The sequence below is a fragment of the Marmota marmota genome, unplaced genomic scaffold (assembly GCF_001458135.2).
Source record: "Marmota marmota marmota unplaced genomic scaffold, marMar, whole genome shotgun sequence".
Taxonomy (NCBI): Eukaryota; Metazoa; Chordata; class Mammalia; order Rodentia; family Sciuridae; genus Marmota; species Marmota marmota.
The window spans coordinates 13,871,260-13,893,219 of record NW_026000019.1 but is presented as its reverse complement, the minus strand read 5'-3'; the positions used below and the strand labels follow the sequence as shown (position 1 = coordinate 13,893,219).

At 36.7% G+C, this 21,960-nt stretch overlaps 1 protein-coding gene across 1 annotated transcript in view; it reads left to right on the top strand.

Annotated features, from left to right (window-relative positions):
* Window positions 1–21,711, top strand: part of Axdnd1 (axonemal dynein light chain domain containing 1) — an 85,709-nt gene extending 63,998 nt beyond the window's left edge. The window contains exons 21-26 of the mRNA XM_015492056.2: window positions 7,761–7,871; window positions 10,901–11,029; window positions 12,533–12,637; window positions 16,339–16,421; window positions 17,292–17,558; window positions 21,233–21,711. Coding sequence (XP_015347542.1) covers window positions 7,761–7,871; window positions 10,901–11,029; window positions 12,533–12,637; window positions 16,339–16,421; window positions 17,292–17,523 — 660 coding nt within the window. The 3' untranslated portion in view covers window positions 17,524–17,558; window positions 21,233–21,711. The remainder of the gene's footprint in view (window positions 1–7,760; window positions 7,872–10,900; window positions 11,030–12,532; window positions 12,638–16,338; window positions 16,422–17,291; window positions 17,559–21,232) is intronic.
* Window positions 21,712–21,960: the final 249 nt, after the last annotated feature.

The following is a 21,960-nucleotide window of genomic DNA, read 5'->3' as shown; positions in this document are numbered from 1 at the left end:
TTTCATCTTTATATTGTCTGTCATGAAATATATGTTCAAATCTTTGGCCCAGTAATGGCTTGTTTGTTTAATTATTATTGAGTTTTAGGGGTTCTTTATATATTATAAATACCAAGTGGTTTTTTTTGCCAGATATATGATTTTATAATATTTTCTCCCAGTCTGTGACTTTTTTTTAATTTCCTTCTCTTAATAATGACTGAAAGATGGGAAGTTCTTAATTTTGATGAAGTTCAAGCTATTTTTTTTTCTTCTATGGATCTAGCTTTTGGTATTATACTTAAGGAAATTTTTGTATAACATCCCAAAGATTTTCTTCCTATTTTTTTCCTAGAAGTTTTATAGTTTTAGACTTTATACTCAGATCTATGACTCATTTTGAGTTGAAATATTTTCATATATGATTCCAGGTATGGATCGAAGTTCCTTTTGGAGCATTTGGATATCTAATTGTTTGTTGAAAAGACTGTCCTTTTTTCTCTATCAAGATGCCTTTGCATCTTTGTTAAAAAATCTATTGATAATATGTAAGATGCCCTTTATTAGATTGAGAAAGTTCCTTTTATTCCATGTTTACTGAATATTTTTTTCAGTCAGGAAAGGATATTGAATTTCATCAAGTTCTTTCTCTACATCAATTTGGGATGACCTTGAGTTGCCTTTTTAGTCTATTGAATTACATTGATTGACTTTTAAAACTTGAATGTCAAAGTGACCTTTAATTACTGGAATAAACTCTACTTGATCATGAGGTATTATCATCCTTCTATGTATCACAAATTCAATTAATTAAAATTTTGTTTAGATTTTTTACATTGATGTTCACAGGGATGTTGATTACATACATTGTCTTGTAATGTATTTGGTTCTGATACCAGGGTAATACTGGCTTATTATTCAGGGTAATGAGTTGAGAAGTTTCTCTTACATTTCTATTTTATTGAACAATTTGTTTAGAATTGAATATTATTTCTGCCATGAAAGTTTGATAGAATTCACCAGGAGGCCCCCAAATTTTAAAGATTTTAAAAGACAGTATCTCTAAGATCTTGGGGTAGAAAATATTTTAAATTTTATTTTTATCAAAATAAAAAAGCACTAAAAGAAAAGATTATAATTTGATTATCTTAAATTTAAGAACTTCTAAAAAATGTCTCAAAACCAGAAACAAGCCACAGATTGGAAGAATACATTGGCAACACCTATAACTGATAAAAGACAAGTATCCTGAATATGAAATGGCCTTCTGTGATCAATATTATGAAAATAACCCCATAGAAAAAAGTTGTCAAAATTTGAACGTATACTTCACAAAAGAGAAAATCCAATTGGCTAACATTTGAAATGATGCCTCAATTTCACAAGTGATCAGGGAAATATAAATTAATATCAATTGCTTACCTATCAAATTGGTAAAACATACAAAATTTGACAATGCAGAAGTGTTAAGAATGGGGTAAACAACATGTACTCTGGACACTGACTGTAAGAATGTAAATGTATGTGTCCCATTTGGAAATCAGTGGGCATTACTTGTTAAAAGTTGGATTCCCACACCCAGGAACGTAACATTTCTATTTGTATATCTATAATAACTTGAGAAGATTTTGCAACAAATTCACTAGACTGGGAGACATATTTGAGAATATCCTTAGTAGTATCTCCAAAGTAGTAGAAACAGTTCAAATATCCATAAACAGCGAATGGATAATATGGTATGCGATAACTGGCATATAGAATGCAAGTAATTTTCTGTTCTTCACCTTGTGCTGTTTAAACGAATGTTCTTATTAAATGGCATGTATGTGTGTTATGCTTTTTTTATGTATGACCAAGTTCACAGTTTTTAAACAGTGTATTATTAAAAATTATGTATATCTCAATCTCAATGACTTGGGAGGCTGAGGCATAAAGATCACAAGTTCAAAGCCAGCCTCAGCAATTTAGTCAGGCTGTAAGCAACTTAGTAAGACCCTATCTCAAAATAAAAAAGGATTGGGATGTGGCTCAGTGGTTAAGTGCCCTGGGTTCAATTCCTGGTACGAAAAAATTTATATGTGTGTGTTTTGCACGCGCGCGCACACACACACACACACACACACACTCTTACATTATGTACAATATCTTGCTAGCAAGCTTTTAAGTCTCTAGGAGATGGAGACTTTGTAGGAGAATATAAAATAAATAGCACTAACTTTGGAAGGAGAAAAGTGGCCAATTTTTAGAGAAGAAATTGATGCATTAAGTTTAAAAATATAAAAGAAATTACCTGGACTCTGTAGACAGTGTTTTTAGACTTTGAAGGAGCAAGGGTAATCCCTGTGATATATAAACAATTAGGAATATAGATAATGACTAAAAGATTTCCCAGTTTATTTCATATGGCTAGCAAAGTTCTTTTAAAAAATCCCAATAAGTATAGAGGAAATAAGCCTCATAAATATGGATGCTAAATCCAAATTTAAAATAGCAAATTTCATTTAGCAGAAAGTTAAAAAAATAAAATGCTGTGTGTGAACAATTAGAATAATGTCAGAGAGGGAAACTCTTTGAAAGTGTTTTCCTCTAGGTGTGTTTCACTTCTTATCTGGGAGTTGAATGAAACATATCCGTTTCATTTCTGGTTCTGAGAAGCTTCAGGGTGTTCTTCACAACAGACTGATGTGCCTCTGAACTGAGTAGCCCCTTAGAGCTTGCCATCCTCATTGCACATCTAAAAATGTGCTTGGATCTTTTTAGGCTTGCTACAACCAGCCCTACCAGTACCCACCCTCAGAAATGATGGAAATCCCGATTTTGGCAGGATGGATGTGCCATGAATAGTGGTGGAGATCCACGGTCAGCTCCATGTCATACTTAATTATTACTTATTTAAAAGGAGGTAGAACTCTGTGTGGTGAGACCATGTTTCCAGATAAAGGCAATTTTAGAATAAGATCTTCAGGACGCTTTGGTGTATACTTCCCTATTAAAGTTAAGGCAATAGCAATATGAGGGATACTATAGTGAGGGGCCATTCCTAAGGGGACCTGGGGACCTGTATACTGTAAAACCATCTGTATTCGATCTTGTGAAAGCACTGTACTATGGGCCATTCATTGCCCATTCCACCCCAGGCCCTGATCAAAGGCCCATGACCTCATCATCTCTCTGAGGATCCACACTTCCCATCCGTACTACTTAGGTCCTCTGTTAAGCTCTTTATCACTAACCCTTTACAAATGATCTCCGATAAATTAGAATATTATCAGATGAATGAGAATCTACTCTTATATCAGAAATAAGATTCTAACTAATCTCATGCTTGGACCTTCTTTCTCTAAAACAATATGTGCCCCTTATTTAATTCTGCAGCTGAGGTCTTTCAGGATATATAAAACTATTTAGGGGGCTAAGCAGACCTCTACTTCTCTTGGAGTGCTTTAGCACTCTAAAATGAGTGGCTAGTTCCAGTTTTTACTTTTTATTTTTTTAGTTGTAGATGGACACAATATCTTTATTTTATATGTTTATTTTTATGTGGTGCTGGGATCAAACCTAGTGTCTCCCACTTGCTAGGCAAGTGCTCTATCACTGTGCCACTTCCCCAGCCCTAGTTCCAGTTTTATTGAAGTTATCTTAGTTTCAAATTCATTAGTGTCATCCCATGATCTCCTAGACGACCTCTATGGTATGTGAATCTTTGTGACATCAGGTTCTGGGGACTCAGATGGCCCCATCTACACCCCATGAGGTGAAGAGTAAAAGATGGTCTTCTGGAGAAGCCTTGTCTAATGTGGGTATACAGTGATGCTGTGGGCATCACCTTCTAGCATTTTAAGATGTTTTTTCTAGCATTTTAAGAAGCTATGTTCTAGGGCTGGGGATGTGGCTCAAGCGGTAGTGCGCTCGCCTGGCATGCGTGCGGCCCGGCACCACATACAAACAAAGATGTTGTGTCCGCCAAAAACTAAAAAAAAATAAATAAATATTAAAAAATTCTCTCTCTCTCTCTCTCTAAAAAAAAAAAGAAGCTATGTTCTAGACCATCATCTTGAAAACCTACTAAAGGCTATTATTAGGATAACTAGTGATAGTTTTCCAAAATCTAATGTTTTGAGAATTCCTTTCCAATAAAGGAGATTCACGTGATTCTGGACAGAGTTCTGAAGTGGGAGGGCTTCTAAGTAAAGTTTTGGAGTTTTACTCCACTTTTCGGGCAAAACAGCCTACATAAAACACAAAATTTCAAAAAGAAATGGGTAATTCTCTAGTTCTCCAAGATTACTAAGTCAGTCTAGTGACTAATGACCGTATTTACCTCCCAACTGATCCTCGAATATCTTGATCCAGTCTTGACCTCCCACAGTAGAGCTCCAGTTAAATTCAGGAGCCCATTTTCCTGGAGGGCTCAGTCCCAGGATCTTTGCCTTTGTGTCTGTTTTCTTTCTTTCTTTTTCTTTTTTTTTAGCTGTAGATGGACACAATATCCTTATTTATTTTTATGTGGTACTGAGGATCGAACCCAGTGCCCCACAAGCCTCAGCCCTTGTGCCTGTTTTCTGAAAGGAGCTGGTCTCTGAATATCACCTACTCCACTTGGTAATGACAATTGTTTGTCCTTAAGGTTTCATTTGAAGCTTGGAGGCATTAAAGTGGAGTATTGGCTTCAATAAAAGTACACTGGTACTGTACAACCTGGAGTAACAGCTAAAAACATGGGAAGAGTCCCTAGATAGATAGATATCATTTAAAGTGCTTTAGGTTTGCTGGGCACTTGTAATCCCAGTTGCTCAGGAGGCTAAGAACAGGAGTATTGTGAATTCAGAGTCAGCCTCAGCAAAAGCGAGATGCTAAGCAACTCAGTGAGACCCTGTCTCTAAATAAAGTATAAAATAGTGCTGGGGATGTTGGCTCAGTGGTCGAGTTCAATCCCCAGTACCCCCCCCCCCCCCCCCCCCCCCAATAAATAAAGGAGTGCTTTAGGTTAACTATCTTTAATGTTCCAGTACCTACAATTAGAGTCACTTATAATCCTGGAGTTTGTGGTAGCCAGAAGTCAGTTTTAAGAGCTCCAACTAAAAGTCCTCAATTTCCTTGGTATTAGCAGGTATTTCTCTCCCATTCTTAGGTGCTAGTCTTTTTTACCCATCCTAGCCTAATGAAAGATATCTTAGAGATCCTTCCAGATCACCTGCTGTTTGTTCAGATCATGATTTCCTCCATGCCATTCTTACCCATCTCTGCCCTTTGTAATCTATAAAGGCCATTCATCTTGGGCTGCAGTTGCCTCCTTTATGTCACCCAAGAAACTTCTAGTTCCAGGATTTGGTCCTCCAAAAGGAGTATGACTTTGAAGAGTAGTACTAGAAACCTGCTTCTCATGATGTTCCAGCAGGTAAATTCAAGAAAGTTCTAGCTTTCCCTACGTGTACCCATAAAAGACTATGTCCTACAGCCTTCTGTTTCTCCTTTTTTTGATCAACAAAAATGGGCTTAATATTTAAGATCACATCTTGCTTCTTAAATCCTCCTTCACCCCAGGAAGTAAATTTTAGTCCTTTGGCTTTTTACCAAAAGCATTTAATAACACAGTGCTGAATCAGACTTTATTAGAATTAAATAGGAAAGTATTCATGGAAAGAGATTTGTGTTTATTGATTAGGCATCCAAGCTACCTTCCCCTATACCTCATAAAGGGTGATGTTGAAGATTTTGAAGGAAAACCTGCTTAAATCTGGAAAACTTAACTCTACAGATCACTGTAAAACTTTTATTAAAAACTCCTAATGATTTTCCCCCATCAAAAGTCATCTTACAAAAATATTTTCAATGTCTCAGAAGTTTGTAAGAGAATGACTAGAATCTGCTTCATAGTATGTACATTCAATAAGAGAATGGTGAATTAACTCTGAAGAAATAAAAATTTTAAAATACCATTTTTTTTTAAGAATTAATAAACACAGCTGGGCATAGTGGCATGCCTATAATCTCTGCAATTTGGGAGGCTGAGACAGGAGGATCACAAGTTCAAGGCCAGCCTCAGCAAATTGGTGAGAACCTGTCTCAAAATAAAAAATAAAAAAGGGGTTAGGGAATGTAGCTCAATTGTAAAGCTGCCCTGGGTTAAATTCTAAGCATGCCCCTGCCCAAAATATACAATTAAATTAACTAATGCTTTTGTTCTAGGTATAAGAAGGAAGGTAAATAATATATTCATCAAATGTTATAGCTGGAAGAATCCTTAAAGGTAGTGGTGGAATGGAGGCTTACATGGGTTTAAAAAGAGCTGATTGTACACTCCTTCCCAACTTCACACCTAGTGACAACATTTGGAATTGATGAATATCATGGAAATTATGATGGTGGGAGCATTCATATCATGGAAATCAGCATTTGCTACAAATCAGGGCTCCCTACCCCCAAGATGGTTGTTAAACATTTTCCAGCTCATGAATGTATAAGGGTCACCTAGAATAAACCACCAACTTCATTTTTTAAAAATAGATGAGGACTATGAAGCATCTACTTGAGAACTCACAATTAATTAGGTAAAGTTAGGAGTAAAACCCAATACTTATCATCTGCCTTGTCCAGTTCTTTTGGTGATATGCAATAAGACATCATCCTAAACCATTGAATTCAGAATGTAAGCATCTGTCCTGTGTTAAGTTTATGTCACTATGACCAAAATGTCCAACAAGAACAACTTAGAGGAGGGAAAGTTTATTTTGGGCTCATGATTTTAGAGGTTCATCCATAGTTGGCCAGTTTCATTGCTTTGAGATAAGGCAGAACATCATGGCAGAAAGGTGTGGCAGAGGAAAGCTATTCTTAACGATTAATTTTTCTAAATGGGCCATTACCATGACATTTTGATTTTTGAGCCCCCCCCTTTTTTTTTTTTTGGTACTAGGGATTGATCCTGGGATGCTTAATCACTGAGCTACATCCCCAGCCTTTTATATTTTTTGAGACAGAGTCTTGTCTCAATCTGGCCAATCTGGCCTCCAGTTTGTGGTCTTTCTGCCTTAGTCTTCCAAGAAGCTGAGATTACAGGCAGGGGCCACTGTGCCCAACTGTGAGTAATATTTTTATATTGGTTAAAACACAGACAAGGGCTGGGGCTGGGGCTCAGTGGTAAAGCACTTGCCTAGCATGTGAGGCACTGGGTTCAATTCTCAGTACTAATAAAAATAAATATACTGTGTGTTCATTTACAAAAAAAAAAAAAATTAAAAAAAAACACAACCTAGATTAGAATCCAATTATGCTTTATATATATCCAGGATATTTAACAAGATGTTTAACTGTTATATTCCTCATCTTTAAAAAATGAGGATAAAAATAGTTTGTACCTCATATTGAGGGTCAAATTCGTTAATATATTTACATTTCTTAGAGTTTGTCATATAATTATATATTATGTAAGTGCATGTTATTGTCATGCAATCATTGTTGAACTGGTCACTCACATACAGTTTATCAGGACAGACCATTTAGAGTGTTAGTAGACCCAATAATTCTTCTGCATCTGGTTTTATGGCACATCATCATACCTTATCTTGTTATAAACCTGATCTCAAACTTGGTCAAATAAGAGAGATATTCCATGTTCACAGTAAATCGCTTCTGAACCAGTCTTTGTACTAATACAAATTTAATTGAAGGGAGTTATATTTAGAAGAATTGTACTCAGTTGTTCCTCAGTAGGAGTGAATGACTGAGTTGGTTTAATCTGATATTTTCCGACATAGAAATTTTCTTGTATCTCTTCTCAGAATGAATGTTATGAGTGGATCAACACATGTACTCACCTCCTTTCTCAGATCAAAGGCAGAAAAGTGAAGTTATTGACATCTGAAGAAAAAGAGAAACTACTTGAAGAAGAGGTATTTGTCACATGTTAGCATTATTTCATTTCTTTGATGCCTGGGATCTGTCATTATTTGGGTCATTATTCAGGTCCTTCTTGTATTTCATTAGGTGAATTTCAAGCAACTTTTTCCACTGAGTATTGCAAATCCTCATTATTTACTCTATCAGAAGAGAATTTGATCAAGAGCATTGGCAACTTTTCTCCCTTTTAAGGAAGAAAATCACCTACCCAAACATCTTGCCTCACTTTGTTGGCAGGTGGTTTTTTAAAAATTTGTTCTTTTTAGGTATACATGACACAGAGTATATTTTGACATGTTGTACATACATGGAGGATAACTTATTCTAATTAGGATTCCATTCTTGTGGTTGTACATGATGTGGAGTTAACATTGGTCGTGTGTTTATATTCAAGGTTAAGAAAGTTATGTCCAATTAATTCTACTGTCCTTCTTTTCCCCTCCCCCTCCCCTTCCCTTCATTCCCCTTTTGCTGGTATGTGGATGTTAACCCACAACAAGGGAAGGTGGGGAGGGGAAGAATAGAAGTCCATTGGATTAGACAAATGGCAGGTAATTTTTTAATCCTACTTCATAAGGGAAGAATGGCTTCCAAGTACAAGCTCCCTGCTACTTCCTCAGATGCCTGCTTGTGTATTCACCCTTCTATCTCTCCAGCCTTAGTCTTTACACCTGGTTACTTTTTCCTTTGGACATTTAATCTCATGTCCAAAGTCTTCTCTCTTTTCTATCTATCTTTAGTATCTTTCTCTCTAATGGTTCCATTTTATCTATCTAAAAACAACCTATAAACACGGTTCATTTTTCCCATTTTTTAGAATCCCATCACAGTCACTTTAATTAAAATTCTAAAACTACTCGAAGGTCATCAGTGATTTCTTATTGCCTTGTCAAAGTATCTCTAATCCCATTTGCTTTTGGCGAACACTGTTAGAACATTATTCTTTCTATTAAACTAAATATAATATGCCTACTTTATCTTTTTCTACCCACAGGTCCTAATTCAGTCTTTTGGGTTAATGTAAATAAGGTGGCTTTGCCTTTCACATTACAGTATTCCCAGCACTTGAAAACAACCACATCCACTTAAGTCTGTTTCTGGATTTTCTATCCTTACCCATTGCTTTTTTCTATTTATGGATCATTACCACAACATTTTAATTTTTGAGGCTTTCTGATATATTTTCATATCTAGTAGGGCCAATCATTCTCATTGATCTTTTTTCCCAGGTATTTTTTTTTTTTGCTGTTCTTGCTTATTTATTCTTCTGTATAATTTTATCATTGAGCTCTAGAAAAATATGATTTTTTAAAAACTGAGAATATTAAATTTATATATTAACTTAGAACACATGTTTATCATGTTGGATTGTTTTAACCAAGAACATGGGATATAGGATGTCTATTTTTATGCCTTTGAGGTGAGTTCTTTATTTTGCCCAACCTCTTTTTATGACTAACTTACTGTCTTACTGTCCTAAACCCTTATCCTTGCACCACTTTGCAAGTTTGACTTTGGAATATGATTTACTTTCTTGGCTTTAACTAAGTCATATAACTGTCAAATCTCTATCTTTAGCTCAAATCCCTCCATATTTTCAGGTATTTACTGGATATATAAACTCAGATATCTCAGCAATACCTCAGACTCATATAGCCTAACCTGAACTCATCCCTCTCCAAACCTGTTTATCCATCTTTGTTCATTATGTCTGAATGGCATCATCATCTATCTAGTGGCCTAAATTATAAACCATGTGTCATTCAAGATGCACCTTTTCCCTAATCATCCAATGTCCATCTTTTTTTAAAAAATATTTTTTAGTTGTAGTTGGATGCTGCCCCTGACCTGTGAGGGCAGCTGATCTTCAGGTCACTCCTGTGAATTTCCAGGGACACCAAATAAAACACAGACACACACTTTACCTTTAAACAAGCTTCAAGATGGCTCCTCCGCTCTCAGCCTCAAGCTCCCCAAATGGGAGAGCCAGGAAAAGTCACAAGAGGCTGGCGAGAGAGAGCAAGCATGTCTGGAAATGGGCTTTTATTGGGGGGACCCTTGTTCTTAGAAAGTTCCATCCAAAAAAGGTCAGGAGGGGCAAGGTTACAAAGGACAGGCGAGTGTAATTCGACCCAAGGGGCTGCAGGGCTACACACCTACCTGTGAAGACGTGTCCTCAACTTCCAGAACCCGGGCAATGTCCAGGTCACTGCGAGATGTGGTGATGGTCAAAGCCTCTCCGGGGGCGGGGAGAACACGAATCATTCAGAGTGGCCTCCCACAGTTGGACACAGTACCTTTATTTTATTTATTTAATTTTATATGGTGCTGAGGATCCAACCCAGGACCTAGCACATGCAAGGTGAGCGCTCTACCTCTGAGGCACAACTCCAGCCCCCCATCCTATGTCCATCTTGTCAATCACAAGAGTTACCTCTAAAACATCTTGAGTGCTCTTCCTCTTCATCCCTGCAACCTCTGTTGTTCATTCCTGCTTTCTGTCTTTTTCTTCTCCCTTCTCTTTCATTCTCTTCCTCTTTTCCTTTTTTCTTTCTTTCCTTTTTCCTGCCTCATTACTTTCAGGGTAAAATCCAGTTTCCATGGCATGACCGTCTAGCCTGTCCTCTATGATTGTTCTTGTCTTCTTACTTACCTCAAATATTCTATTCAATTGAACTACTTTTATTTTCAAACCAGTTATCTGCCCAGAACCTCTTTGTGCTTTCTTCCTTCCTTTTCTTAGGCTACAAGAAAAAACTCAGACATCTCCAGGAAACCTGCTTGATCAACCTTCTCTTTCACTTGGTCTGCATTAGGTGCTCCCTACTGCATGACTATGGATATCTATAGGATTTGTTGTCCACAAAATTGTAAGCTTCTTTAAGGCAGAGACCTTTCTTACCAACTTTTGTGTTCTTACCAAGGGCTCATAACCCAGTTGCAGAATTAGCACTCAATTAAGATGTATGAATAAATAATGACAGACAGTAAGCCTTGATTATAATATTGTGTCATCACACAGGAAGTTAGCAAAGACTTCATTGAACCTGAAATAGATATAGATAAGCCTTCTAAAGAGGATGAAGAAGAAAGTGAAGAGACTAAGGAATCTCAGGAGAGAGTGGAAGAGGAAGAAGAGAAAGCAGAAGAGGTATGATTATTTGCTGGGGAGTGGTAGTGGGTACCTGTAGTCTCAGCTGCTAGGGAGACTGAGGCAGAAGAGTTGTTTGAACCCCCAAGTTCAAAACCAGTCTGGTAAGCATATAGGTTAAGATTATTTCCTTCATCTTTTTAAGAAACAGACATAAGCCCCATGGAAAGTAGAAGTAGACCCTCTGGAGTGACTTTTTCCTTTTTTTCCTCATAGATCTAGCCACACCCACAGACACAATTACCCTGTGTCACTCTGTTTTCCTTTCTAAATCCAGCCTTTCTCCATTAGCTGTTTCTTTGTCCTTCATTGCCAGATTTTTCAAATAGCAGTTCAAATTCCATATCTCCACTGATTCAGCTCCAACCCCAATCTGCTTTTACCTTTCTCCTGTCCCAGCCCCATATTTCTCCTCCCCGTCCTAGTCTCTACCCCTGCTGATGCACTTGTAGTTATAAAATCCCTTCGTGGGCATTTGTATTAATATAATAAAAACACAATTGTAACTACCAATTATTGAGTTCCCATCATGAACTCTGCACATTCTTACCTATACAAAACAACATGAAGGTATAACATTATGCTCATTTATAGATAGGAAGATTAAAGCTCTGATAGGTTGACTGTATTACCCTAAACCATATAGCTTTAGTGGCAGAACAAACGTTCAAACCTAGATGAGCCTGGCAGAAGAGCACTTGCGGATACTAGACTAACTGCTACTGTCTTTAGCTTACATAACTCATAACTGGCCAACACTGTCTCCAGTGCCTTGATTTACTTCCCTAATATTCTCTGCATATAGTTTTAACGTGGCCATGACTCCAGACCTTGTCCTGGGCCTTTTACTCACCTAAGGACAAGACAGAACAAAAATATTGTATAGTACCTAAGTCTCTTTTGACCAGCAGTTTCTGTTATTTCTAATAAAGTTCTTGGCACATCGAAGGCTAGTACTTTTCCGTTTGTTTACAGCATAATAATAATAGCTATTATTATTATTATTATTATTTTATAATTATATAATAATTATTATATTTTTATTAATATTATCATTGCCTGTGGACTTAGTTCAGGCCTTTTCCTGTTTTATAAGTATCTGTTCAGCCTCCAAATGTCATTTTCCCAGTGAACACTTCTGGGCAGAGTTTCTGGACAGAGTGCAAGCTCCTTTTCCTGGGTGCACACAGCCTTTGGGACACACTTTTATGCTAACAGTAATCGTGTTGTGTTTTCTTTGTTTTATTATTTGTCTTTCCTGCTATACTGTGAGTTCCTGAGGCCTGGAAGAAATCCTCTGTTTTTCCCATTGGGATCTCCCCTTGTCCCCACCCCCTCTTCTCTAGCAATTTGTCAGTGTTTGCTGTGTGGACATTTTCAAAATGCTTGCTGAATGTTTAAGAAAATGGAAAATTAAAGCTTCAGACCTGGCTCCAGGTAACTTGACTTGCCACATGTCATACACCTGCTGGTTAACAGGTCCTTGGTGTTTCTGTAATCCAGATCCCTTCAACATCTACAGAGAAGGAAGAAGTCATTCGATATATTGAGGAAGATGAAAATGTTTATTCCAAACCTCTATCAGTAGAATATGTATTGGCTTCCTGGGTATGTATCTAAAACCCAACTAGGACACTTAAAACTAACAGTGTGTGAAAATGATGTGAATGTTGCATAGCTTTTAGTCCTCTAGGAGGATCAGGACTCCTAAGTAAGGTATTACACAGATTTTCTTTTTCTTCTAGCATCATCCCTGAAAAACTCTCATTTCTTTATCTTAACTTTCCAGAAATTTCTCATTCTCATCTTTAAGCCTCATTTTAATATCAGAATTTCATTCTTTTATTTTGTCAATCTCCTGGTCAGTATTTGATTAATTTTTAGACATATTCATTTAGCAGATTTTTTTTTCTGTCATGTTTTCCCCTGTTTTTCTGCCCCTTCCTGGGTAATTTATTTGGAAAATAATAAAGTAATTTCACTTTCATCAGTTTCAGTTATACCATGGTCAACCACATCTGAAAATATTACTTGGAAAATTCCAGAAATAAACAATTCATAGTTTTAAGCCACACATCATTCTGAGTAATATGATGAAGTTTCATACCATCCTGCTCTGTGCTGACCAGGATGACAGTTACCCCCTTTGTTCTGCATGTCTGTACTTATGTGCCACCTGCTTCAATAGATGCCCTAGTTATTAGATTGACTGTCACAGAAGCAGGACAGGCACTATTATGGTTCAGATGTGTTGAAGACCTGATCTCCGTCTGATGGCACTCTGAGGAGGTGGGAGATTTTTTAGGAGGTGTAGGACCTGATGGTTAGGAAGTTAAATCATTGCAGACATGCCCTTGAAGGGGATATTGGGATATTGAATCTTCCTCTTTCTCTTTGCTTCTTGGCTATCATGAGGTAAATAGCTTTACTCCACCATGTGCCCCCAACTATGATGTTCTGCTTCACCCTAACCAAAGGCAGCAGGACTGAATGACCATGAACTGAAACTTCTGCAATCATAAACCAAAATAAATCTTTTCTCCTTTTAAAAGTTGTGTATCTCAGATATTTTGTCACAGTGATACAAAGCTGAATAGCACATAATATCTGCAGTTTCAAGTATCATCTGGGAATCTTGGAAAGTATATCCCCCATGATAAGGGAAAACTACTGTGTTGTCATTTATCAGCCTCAACCAGCAGCATGTGATGTGGCTATTTTTCATTCCAGGGATGCAAACTAGTTCAACATATGTGAATCAATAAATGCAATTCAATAGACTTAAAGAATCACATGATTACCTCAACAGATGGAGAAAAAAGCATTTGACAAAATATAGCATCCATTCATATTCAAAACACTAGGAAAACTAGAGATAGTAGGAATATACCTCAACATTGTAAAAGTTAAACCCAAGGCTAACGTCATTATTAATGGAGAAAAACTGAAAGTATTCCCTCTAAAATCTAGAACAAGTCAGGGACACCCTCTTTCACCACTTCATTCAACATAGTCCTTGAAACTCTAGCCAGAGCAATTAAGCAAAAGAAAGAAATTAAAGGGATATAAGTAGGAAAAGAATAGCTCAAACTATTGCTGTTTGCTGGCAACATGACCCTACATTTAGAAGACCAAAAAATACTTGGGAATCAATCTACAAAAGAGGTTAAAGACCTCTACAATAAAAACTACAGAACACTAAAGAAAGAAATTATAGATGACCTTAGAAGATGGAAAGATTTCCCATGTTTTTGAATAGGCAGAATTAATATGTTAAAATGATCATACTCCCAAAAGCATGATACAGATTTAATGCAATTCCTATTAAAATTCCAATGACATTTTTCACAGGAATAGAAAAAAAAAGTCATGAAATTCATTGAGAAAAATATGAGGCTCAAAATAGCCAAAGCAATCCTTAGCAAGAAAAGTGAAGCAGGAGGCACTATAATGCCAGATCTTATATTAAAGAGCTATAGTACAAAAATGGCACCAAAGCAGATATGAAGACCAGTGAAACAGAATAGAAGATGCAGAGACATGCCCACATCAATACAGTTATCTCATGCTAGACAAGGGCACCATAAATATACATTGTAGAAAAGATAGCCTTTTCAACAAATGGTGCTGGGAAAACTGGAAATCCATATGTAGTAGAATGAAATTGAATCCCTATCTCGCACCCTGCACAAAAACTCAATTCAAAGTGGATCAAGGACCTAGCATCAGACAAGAGACTCTGTGCCTACATTAAGAAAATATAGGCCCAAATCTCCATCGTGTCAGGTTCGGAACCAAGTTCCTCAACCTAGACTCCTAAAGCGCAAGAAGTAAAATCAGGAACCAATAAAGGGGATGGTATCAAACTAAAAAGCTTCTTCACAGCCAAGGAAACAATCAAGAGTGTGAAGAGAGAGCCTACAGAATGGGAGGAAATCTTTACCACTTGCACCTCAGATAGACCATTAATTTCCAGAATATACAAAGAACTCAAAAAACTTAACACCAAACCCCAAATAATCCAAGAAATGGGCATGGGAACTGAATAGACACTTCACAGAAGTGTCAACAAATATATGAAAAAATGTCCAACATCTCTAGCAATTAGAGAAATGCAAGCTACACTGAGAGTCCATCTCACTCCAGTCATAATGGCAATTTTCAAGAATATAAGCAACAGTAAATGTTGGCAAGGATGTGGGGATAAGGTTCACTCATACATTGCTGATGGGGCTGCAAATTGGTGCAACCACTCCGGAAGGCAGTATGGAGATTCCTTAGAAAACTGGGAATGGAAAACATAAGAAGAGAGTACAATATTAGACTACAACTGAAAACAATTCATATAATTTTATTTCTCAGGTTTTAGTGAAAGGTAGTGCAGCAGCACAGTCACACACGTGAGGATGAGGCCCCAACAGGGCTTTGCTTGGTCCCATAGGACCCTATTTTGTGGCCGTCTGGCTACACACTTAAAACTCCCATTTCAGCTGTTATGTGGGGTTTTCCTTTTATTTCCCTCTGATTGGAAAAAAAAAAAAAGCAGGTAGATTTTTATAAGCTCATACTTCTGGGGAAATAGAATATTCATTTGGAAATATGCTTATATTTTTTGCCTCTAATTTCCTCTTTCGCATTCCTGTTACTTTGTTTTCAAGAATATATCTAGATTCAAAATATAGAGGTTATTTTTTTCCTTTTCCTGACAAAAATTTTATACCTTTAAGTGATTTTTATGATGTTCTCTAGTAGGAATTTAAAAAGATGTTATTGGGGGGCTGGGATTGTAGCTTTAAGTGGTAGAGTTCACAGCTTGCATGTGTGAAGCACTGGGTTTGATCCTCAGCACCACGTAAAAATAATAAAGGTATTGTGTCCCTCTATAACTGAAATTTTTTTAAAATCTCATTGGATTTTGCAACATTATGTGCCTCATGAAGTAAATTATTAATAATAAGATATAGTTAATTTCCTTGATCTTTAATTTGATCTATTACAAAAACATGTTTGCCCTTCTTATTTTTTAAATCCTTGTTCCTCTCTTTTTGTTCTTATTGTGTTTCCTGCCTCTTGTAACTCATAGTGAAATTTATGCCCACTGTAGTATGAATAATTTGGAAGCTGCTGTCTGTTTGGTCACAGGTATCCTTGTTATTTTTTAGTGTTAATAACATGTGTAATAATCTACTGGACAAATATGAGGAGTAGAAAAAGAACATTCTGGAAGGCTTGATTTCAGATACCTAAAGAAGTAGAGTATTAACTTTTGGGACTTTCATTTCCTTCATATCATGTATTTTCTTTGTCAGAAAGAAGAAGCTGAGCAAGGTACATTGGCTCAAAAGCATGTTGAAGTATTGGCTGTAATTGAACATATGCAGGAGAAATTAAAGTAAGTATAAGGCAGAAAATGAAAGCTACTCACCAGGGGGTTATCTGAAAAATCTACATTTCTTGGCTTACCTTTAGCTGTCTTGCCTACTGTATTCTTACTAGTGTGGTGAGTATCTCCAAATCTTCTGCTAGAGGCAATAAACTGTAGTGCTCTGGAAGGAACATTTAGCCTCACCCACAGTGCAGGTAGGAGGAGTCAAAGTGTATGTATGTGCTCACATGTGCATCTGTGTGTAGGGAGTTAGGAGGGTCAGTATGTTTCTAACAGATGACTTAAGGAAATAAACAGAACTGGGAGAAATTATTGTACTTAAGAGAGAATGTTACATAGCCTAAAGAGTAGGAAGGGTAATGTAGTTAAGATGTCCAAGGATGCCAACAGAAGAGCAGGCCATATAGATATATAACATGTGCCCTAATAAGAGGCACATCTCAAACTGGTTTTTGTTGTTGTAGTTATAAAATCTGGTTTTAGAGGTGCAAGAAAAGAAGGGATGCTGTTATATTAATTTGTTGGATCACATCAATTATGTGAAGTCCAAGTTAATTACTGAAAGTGAGATAATTTTCATGAATTTAAAGTTTCATTCCTGACTATTGATAGATAATTTCAAATACCTAAAAGTCAGATTTTGCTAAAGAATAATAAGTATGTTATATTCTTAAATCACAGCATGATTCAACTCTAACATTAGGCCATAGTAGCTCCAAGGCCCTGAATTCTTGGTTAATCATTGATGTTCCTGCTTCCTGTATTTACACCCTTGGGACATGTTCATCTAACCCCACTGCCCTTTTCACATGATCAGTTTTTATCACTTTTCAACACTTTTCATTTTGTTGTGTTTCTTTGGACATTGTCCAACAGAGAGGTTGAAAGCAGAGCCAGACAGGCAGAAGAGAAATTTGATGAAGTATATGAGAAGCTTCATTACACCCTCATAAAAAATAAAGATCTGGAAGGGGAACTAGAAGAAATTATCAAGATTAGAAAGGAATCAGAAGACAAACAAGAAAAATATGAAAGAGGAAAAGAAGAGAAAGTTAAAGTGGTGGAAAAACAAAAGCAGGAGGGTGAGGAGGAGGAAGAAGAAATTTAGGCCAATAGAAATTTACTCAAAACCTCTAAAGAAAGGTGAGATTTGCTTTCTCGTTTTGCTTTATTTAGATTGTATTTATGAAAGAAAACAAGATTGTGCCACAAATATTTTAAAAGAGTAGCATATCTTTAGTGCTGATCCGCTAATCTATGCTTCTGATAGGCTTACACATATATTTCACTAGCTTATTGGACAACTCACGTAAAGGAAACCAAGTAACTAGAGGTAGTGGACAAATAAACATGAAATACAACGTTTACTTAAAAAACTGGCAAAAGTTTCTTTAAGTGAAATAAAACTGTTTATCATAAGTAACAGCATAATTGTTTTATAATGTTCTTATTAGTGTTTTAAATATTATATGTACATAATAGTGGGGTACATTTTGATATAATCATACATTCCTGGAATATAATTTGCTCTATTTCAGTCCTCTCTATTCTTTATCCCTCCACTTGTTCCCTGTCCTCTATTCCACTGGTCTTTTTTCTATTTACCTATTGATTGTTTAAAGTGGTGCTTTATAGGTATACATAAAAATGAAATTCACTGTGTTATATTCATGTATGTACTTAGCATAATTTGGTCAATTTTTTAGAATATAATTTGAGACTAGGGATGTAGCTCAATGGAAGAGTGCTTGCCTAGTATGCACAAGGCCTGCCAAAAAAATAAAAATAAATATAATTTGAGAGTAGGTATGGGTATTCCTTAAAACATGCATATATTCTACTTACAATGTCACTCTTGAAAATCTGGCCTAAAGAAATAGCTGCTGTGGTGACATGTGCCTATAGTCCCACTTTTGGGAGGCTGAGGTGAGGATCCTTTGAGCCCCTGAGTTTGAGATCAACCTGGGAAACATAGTAAGACCTCATCTCAATCATCATTATCATCATTATCACCATCATCATCATCATCATCATCCTGATCCTGGGGGCTGGTAGTGTGTTTACCTAGCAGGAACAGTTCCAGGGCTTCCCCCCCACCGCAACCAAAAAATCTTCAATATAGCAAAAAGTTTAATGTGCAGAGGTGTTTGGTATATTAATGTATATAATAGGAAAAATAGAAACAATCCACCTTTTCACTCATGGAAGAAATTTTAAATAAATCATGCTATCTCAATATACTTGAATATGCAACTATTAAAATAGTATTTAAAGGAGGGTTCAGTAACAAGGGAAATTTTTATGTTAAATATGAAATGCAAGAAATAGGATATGACTTTTTTAAGGTTAGAAGACCAGAAATAAATATGACCAAATACTGATAGACATTGTGTCTGGATGATAGAGATTTATGGAGAATTTTGTCTTTATGTTGGATTTTCTATTATTCAAAAATTTAATTCTTCAGGAAGAGGAATTTGACTTTTCATTTCTTATCTCTATGTGGAACAGTAATCTGCCCACAAGAAATTCTCAGAGTCTTCACTGCTGGAGACTGTTTCATTTTTGCTTTTATCTCCACCCTGTGTTCCATTTCCAGGACAACTCCTGGTATAAGAGATGGTACTGGGAAAGTATCTACTCCTGTTCTCTGCTGTCACCCCTGCCTCACCCCCTGCAAAAGCAATGAAGTTAGCCAACCCTCACCATTCCCAGCCCTGGGCACAGATTCACTAACAGTGTTTGAAGAAAGAGTTTCAACTCATTTTCTCTTCTCCTTTCAACTCTGAACTGATCAAAATGTTATTTATTCTAAGTGTGACAATCCTTTAGTTTTAGGTTTTGAATATATGTGAGATAATTTTCATGAATTTAAAGTTTCATCCTCTCAAATTCTGGATGAAGCTTTAATCCCAATAATTTTAAAACTAGACCTTTTCCAGATTTAAAAATATAAGCATGCAAACCATACAAAAAATTTTCAAGTTAAATTGGAGAGGTTACCTTAATATGGAATGAAGGACTTGGGTTTTGCCCATTTTCACAAATATCTTGAGGGTTAATGTGTTTTAGTCAGCTTTACTCAATGTGACCAAAAGACTTGACAAGAATGATTTAGAGGAATTATTTTGGCTCACAGTTCCAGAGCTTTAGTCCGTGGTCAGCTAATGCCATTGCTCTGGGCCTGAAGTGAGGCAGAACATCTTGGTGACAGGCATGGCAGAAGGAAGTAGTTCAGGCATGGCAATCAGGAAGCAGAGAGCTCCATTCATCAGGGATAACATATAAAACCCAATCATGTCCCCAGTGACCTATTTTCTTCAACCACACCCTACCTTCCTACAATTAACCCCAGTTAGTTCATAAAAGTGAATTAATCCACTTATAATATTTACTCTCATGATCTAATAATTTCACCTCTGAACATTCTTTTTTAAAAAATTTTGTAGTTGTCGATGGACAGCATGCATTTATTTTATTTGTTTATTTTTATGGGGTGCTAAGGATCAAACCCAGTACCTCACACTTGCTAGGCAAGCCCTCTGCCACTAAGCTACATCCCTGAACATTCTTGCATTGTCTCACACATGAGCTTTTGGGGAACACCTTATATCTAAACCAAATTAAACCCAGAATTGAGAAGTTTTAGTGATTTAAGTAGAGGTTAACTATATGCAGTTATCTCCAATCTGCAAACAGTAACCTACACACACAAAAAATTGTCACCCTTACCCCTTCTACTATCAAAGTCATTGCCAGGGGGATCAAAAGGGAAAGATGAGAAGCTTTGCAAAGCTTAGGATAGCTGACTCCTAAGCAAGCCGATATCCATTCAGGCAGTTGACCTGAACTGTTTCTCCCCAAAAATCCCCAAGTCTAACATTTCTTAAAATTAGCAAGTAGTCCTTTAAAGAATTCAGTGTTAGCAAGTAGCCCTTTAAAGAATTCAAACACCTCTGGAGCAGTCTGATACTGCTATATTTGTGTGAGTTAGTGCAAGTGAAATCACTTTTTTCCTGAAAGTTGTGCAGTAAAGGAAGGAACATTCTATTATGGTAAAGAAAAGAGCATGTGATTTGTTGAGTAAAGAAAAGACCTGGATAGAGTAGGGGAATATATTTTTTTGTATGTTTATGATTAGCAAATCACTGTAGAGTAAGTTGTGAGTGAAGAAAGGGGAGTTTACAAAGATGAATATGGTTTATCCTGGATTCCAGTGTGGGCCTGTGATTACATGTGGGGAAGACACTAAAAGCAGTGCACATGGTAAACTAAAGTGACCAGAGGTGCATTGGAGGTAGCAGCAGCCAGTCTGTAGGATTCACATTGGGAAGCGGGGAATCATGGACCCACTTTTCATGTCATGCCAGGGAGAGCAGGCCTGATGCCTAGAGGCCTCTTGTGCTCATCCCTGTCTGTGCTCACAAGTCTGGAGAAAGAGGGTGGGAAACAGCAGAGGTGTGCTGAATGGAAAGGGAAGATCCTGAAGATTAACTCTATTTGAATTTTTTTCCCATTAAAATTGAGATATGTACAAGAGGATGGAGGAAATATTCTTTCTCTTCTTTGCTTCTCAGTCACATAGTCCCTTGCCCCAGGACCTAGAGTGCAAGCAATTTAACTGATCACACTTAAACTTTGGGAAATGTGTTCAAAATCTCAGTCACTAATGTGGAGTCAAACTTTTGGCACACAACTTGTCCGTAGTATGAAAGTTACTCCGGCAGAATGGAATTTTTAAACTGCTATTAAAGCTAAAAGCCATCGTAAGTATAAGTATTATTACTATGATATTCTAATTGTTTTTTTCTTTATAGAGTAGAGGTACAACGCAAAGAAAGTAATCCTGATGGTAAAGCCAGAATCTGGACTAAATCCATTAACAAGATAAATCCAAGTAGCATCCAAAGTATGCTGGGTGGGGTTCACAGTGGCTACATCACTGACACACCCAGATAGTACTGAGCTAAAGAGCTGACACGTGGCTCAGTTGGAGGACTCCCTTTGCAACAGCTACTAGAAAAGTCACAGTATAAAACCCAAGAGCATTTTCTCTTTAAAAGCACAGCAGTGGCTGTGGAGATCAGTGCATTAGCTTACTTCCCAGATTAAAAACACTTCCTGCAAAAGTGTGCTAGCCTCTTCAATTAATTTTCTGAGAGGTATGTGAAAGTACCAGTTTCTTTTTTTCTTTTTTCTTTAATTTGTTATTTTTAGATACATATGACAGTAGAGTGTATTTTGGTATTTTGTACACACATGGAATATAACTTCTGATTCTTGTAATTGTACATGATGTGGAGTTACACTGGTCATATATTCATATATGAACATAGGGAAGTAATGTCTGATTCATTCTATTTCTTTCATCTTCCTATCCCCCCTTCCTTCGCTTCATTCCCCTTTGTCTAAACCAATGAACTTCTCTACTTCCCTTTGGGCCCCCTTATTGTGTATTAGCATTTGCATATCAGAGAGAACATTTGACCTTTGGTTTTTTGGGATTGGTTTATTTCACTTAGCATGATAGTCTCCAGTTCCATCC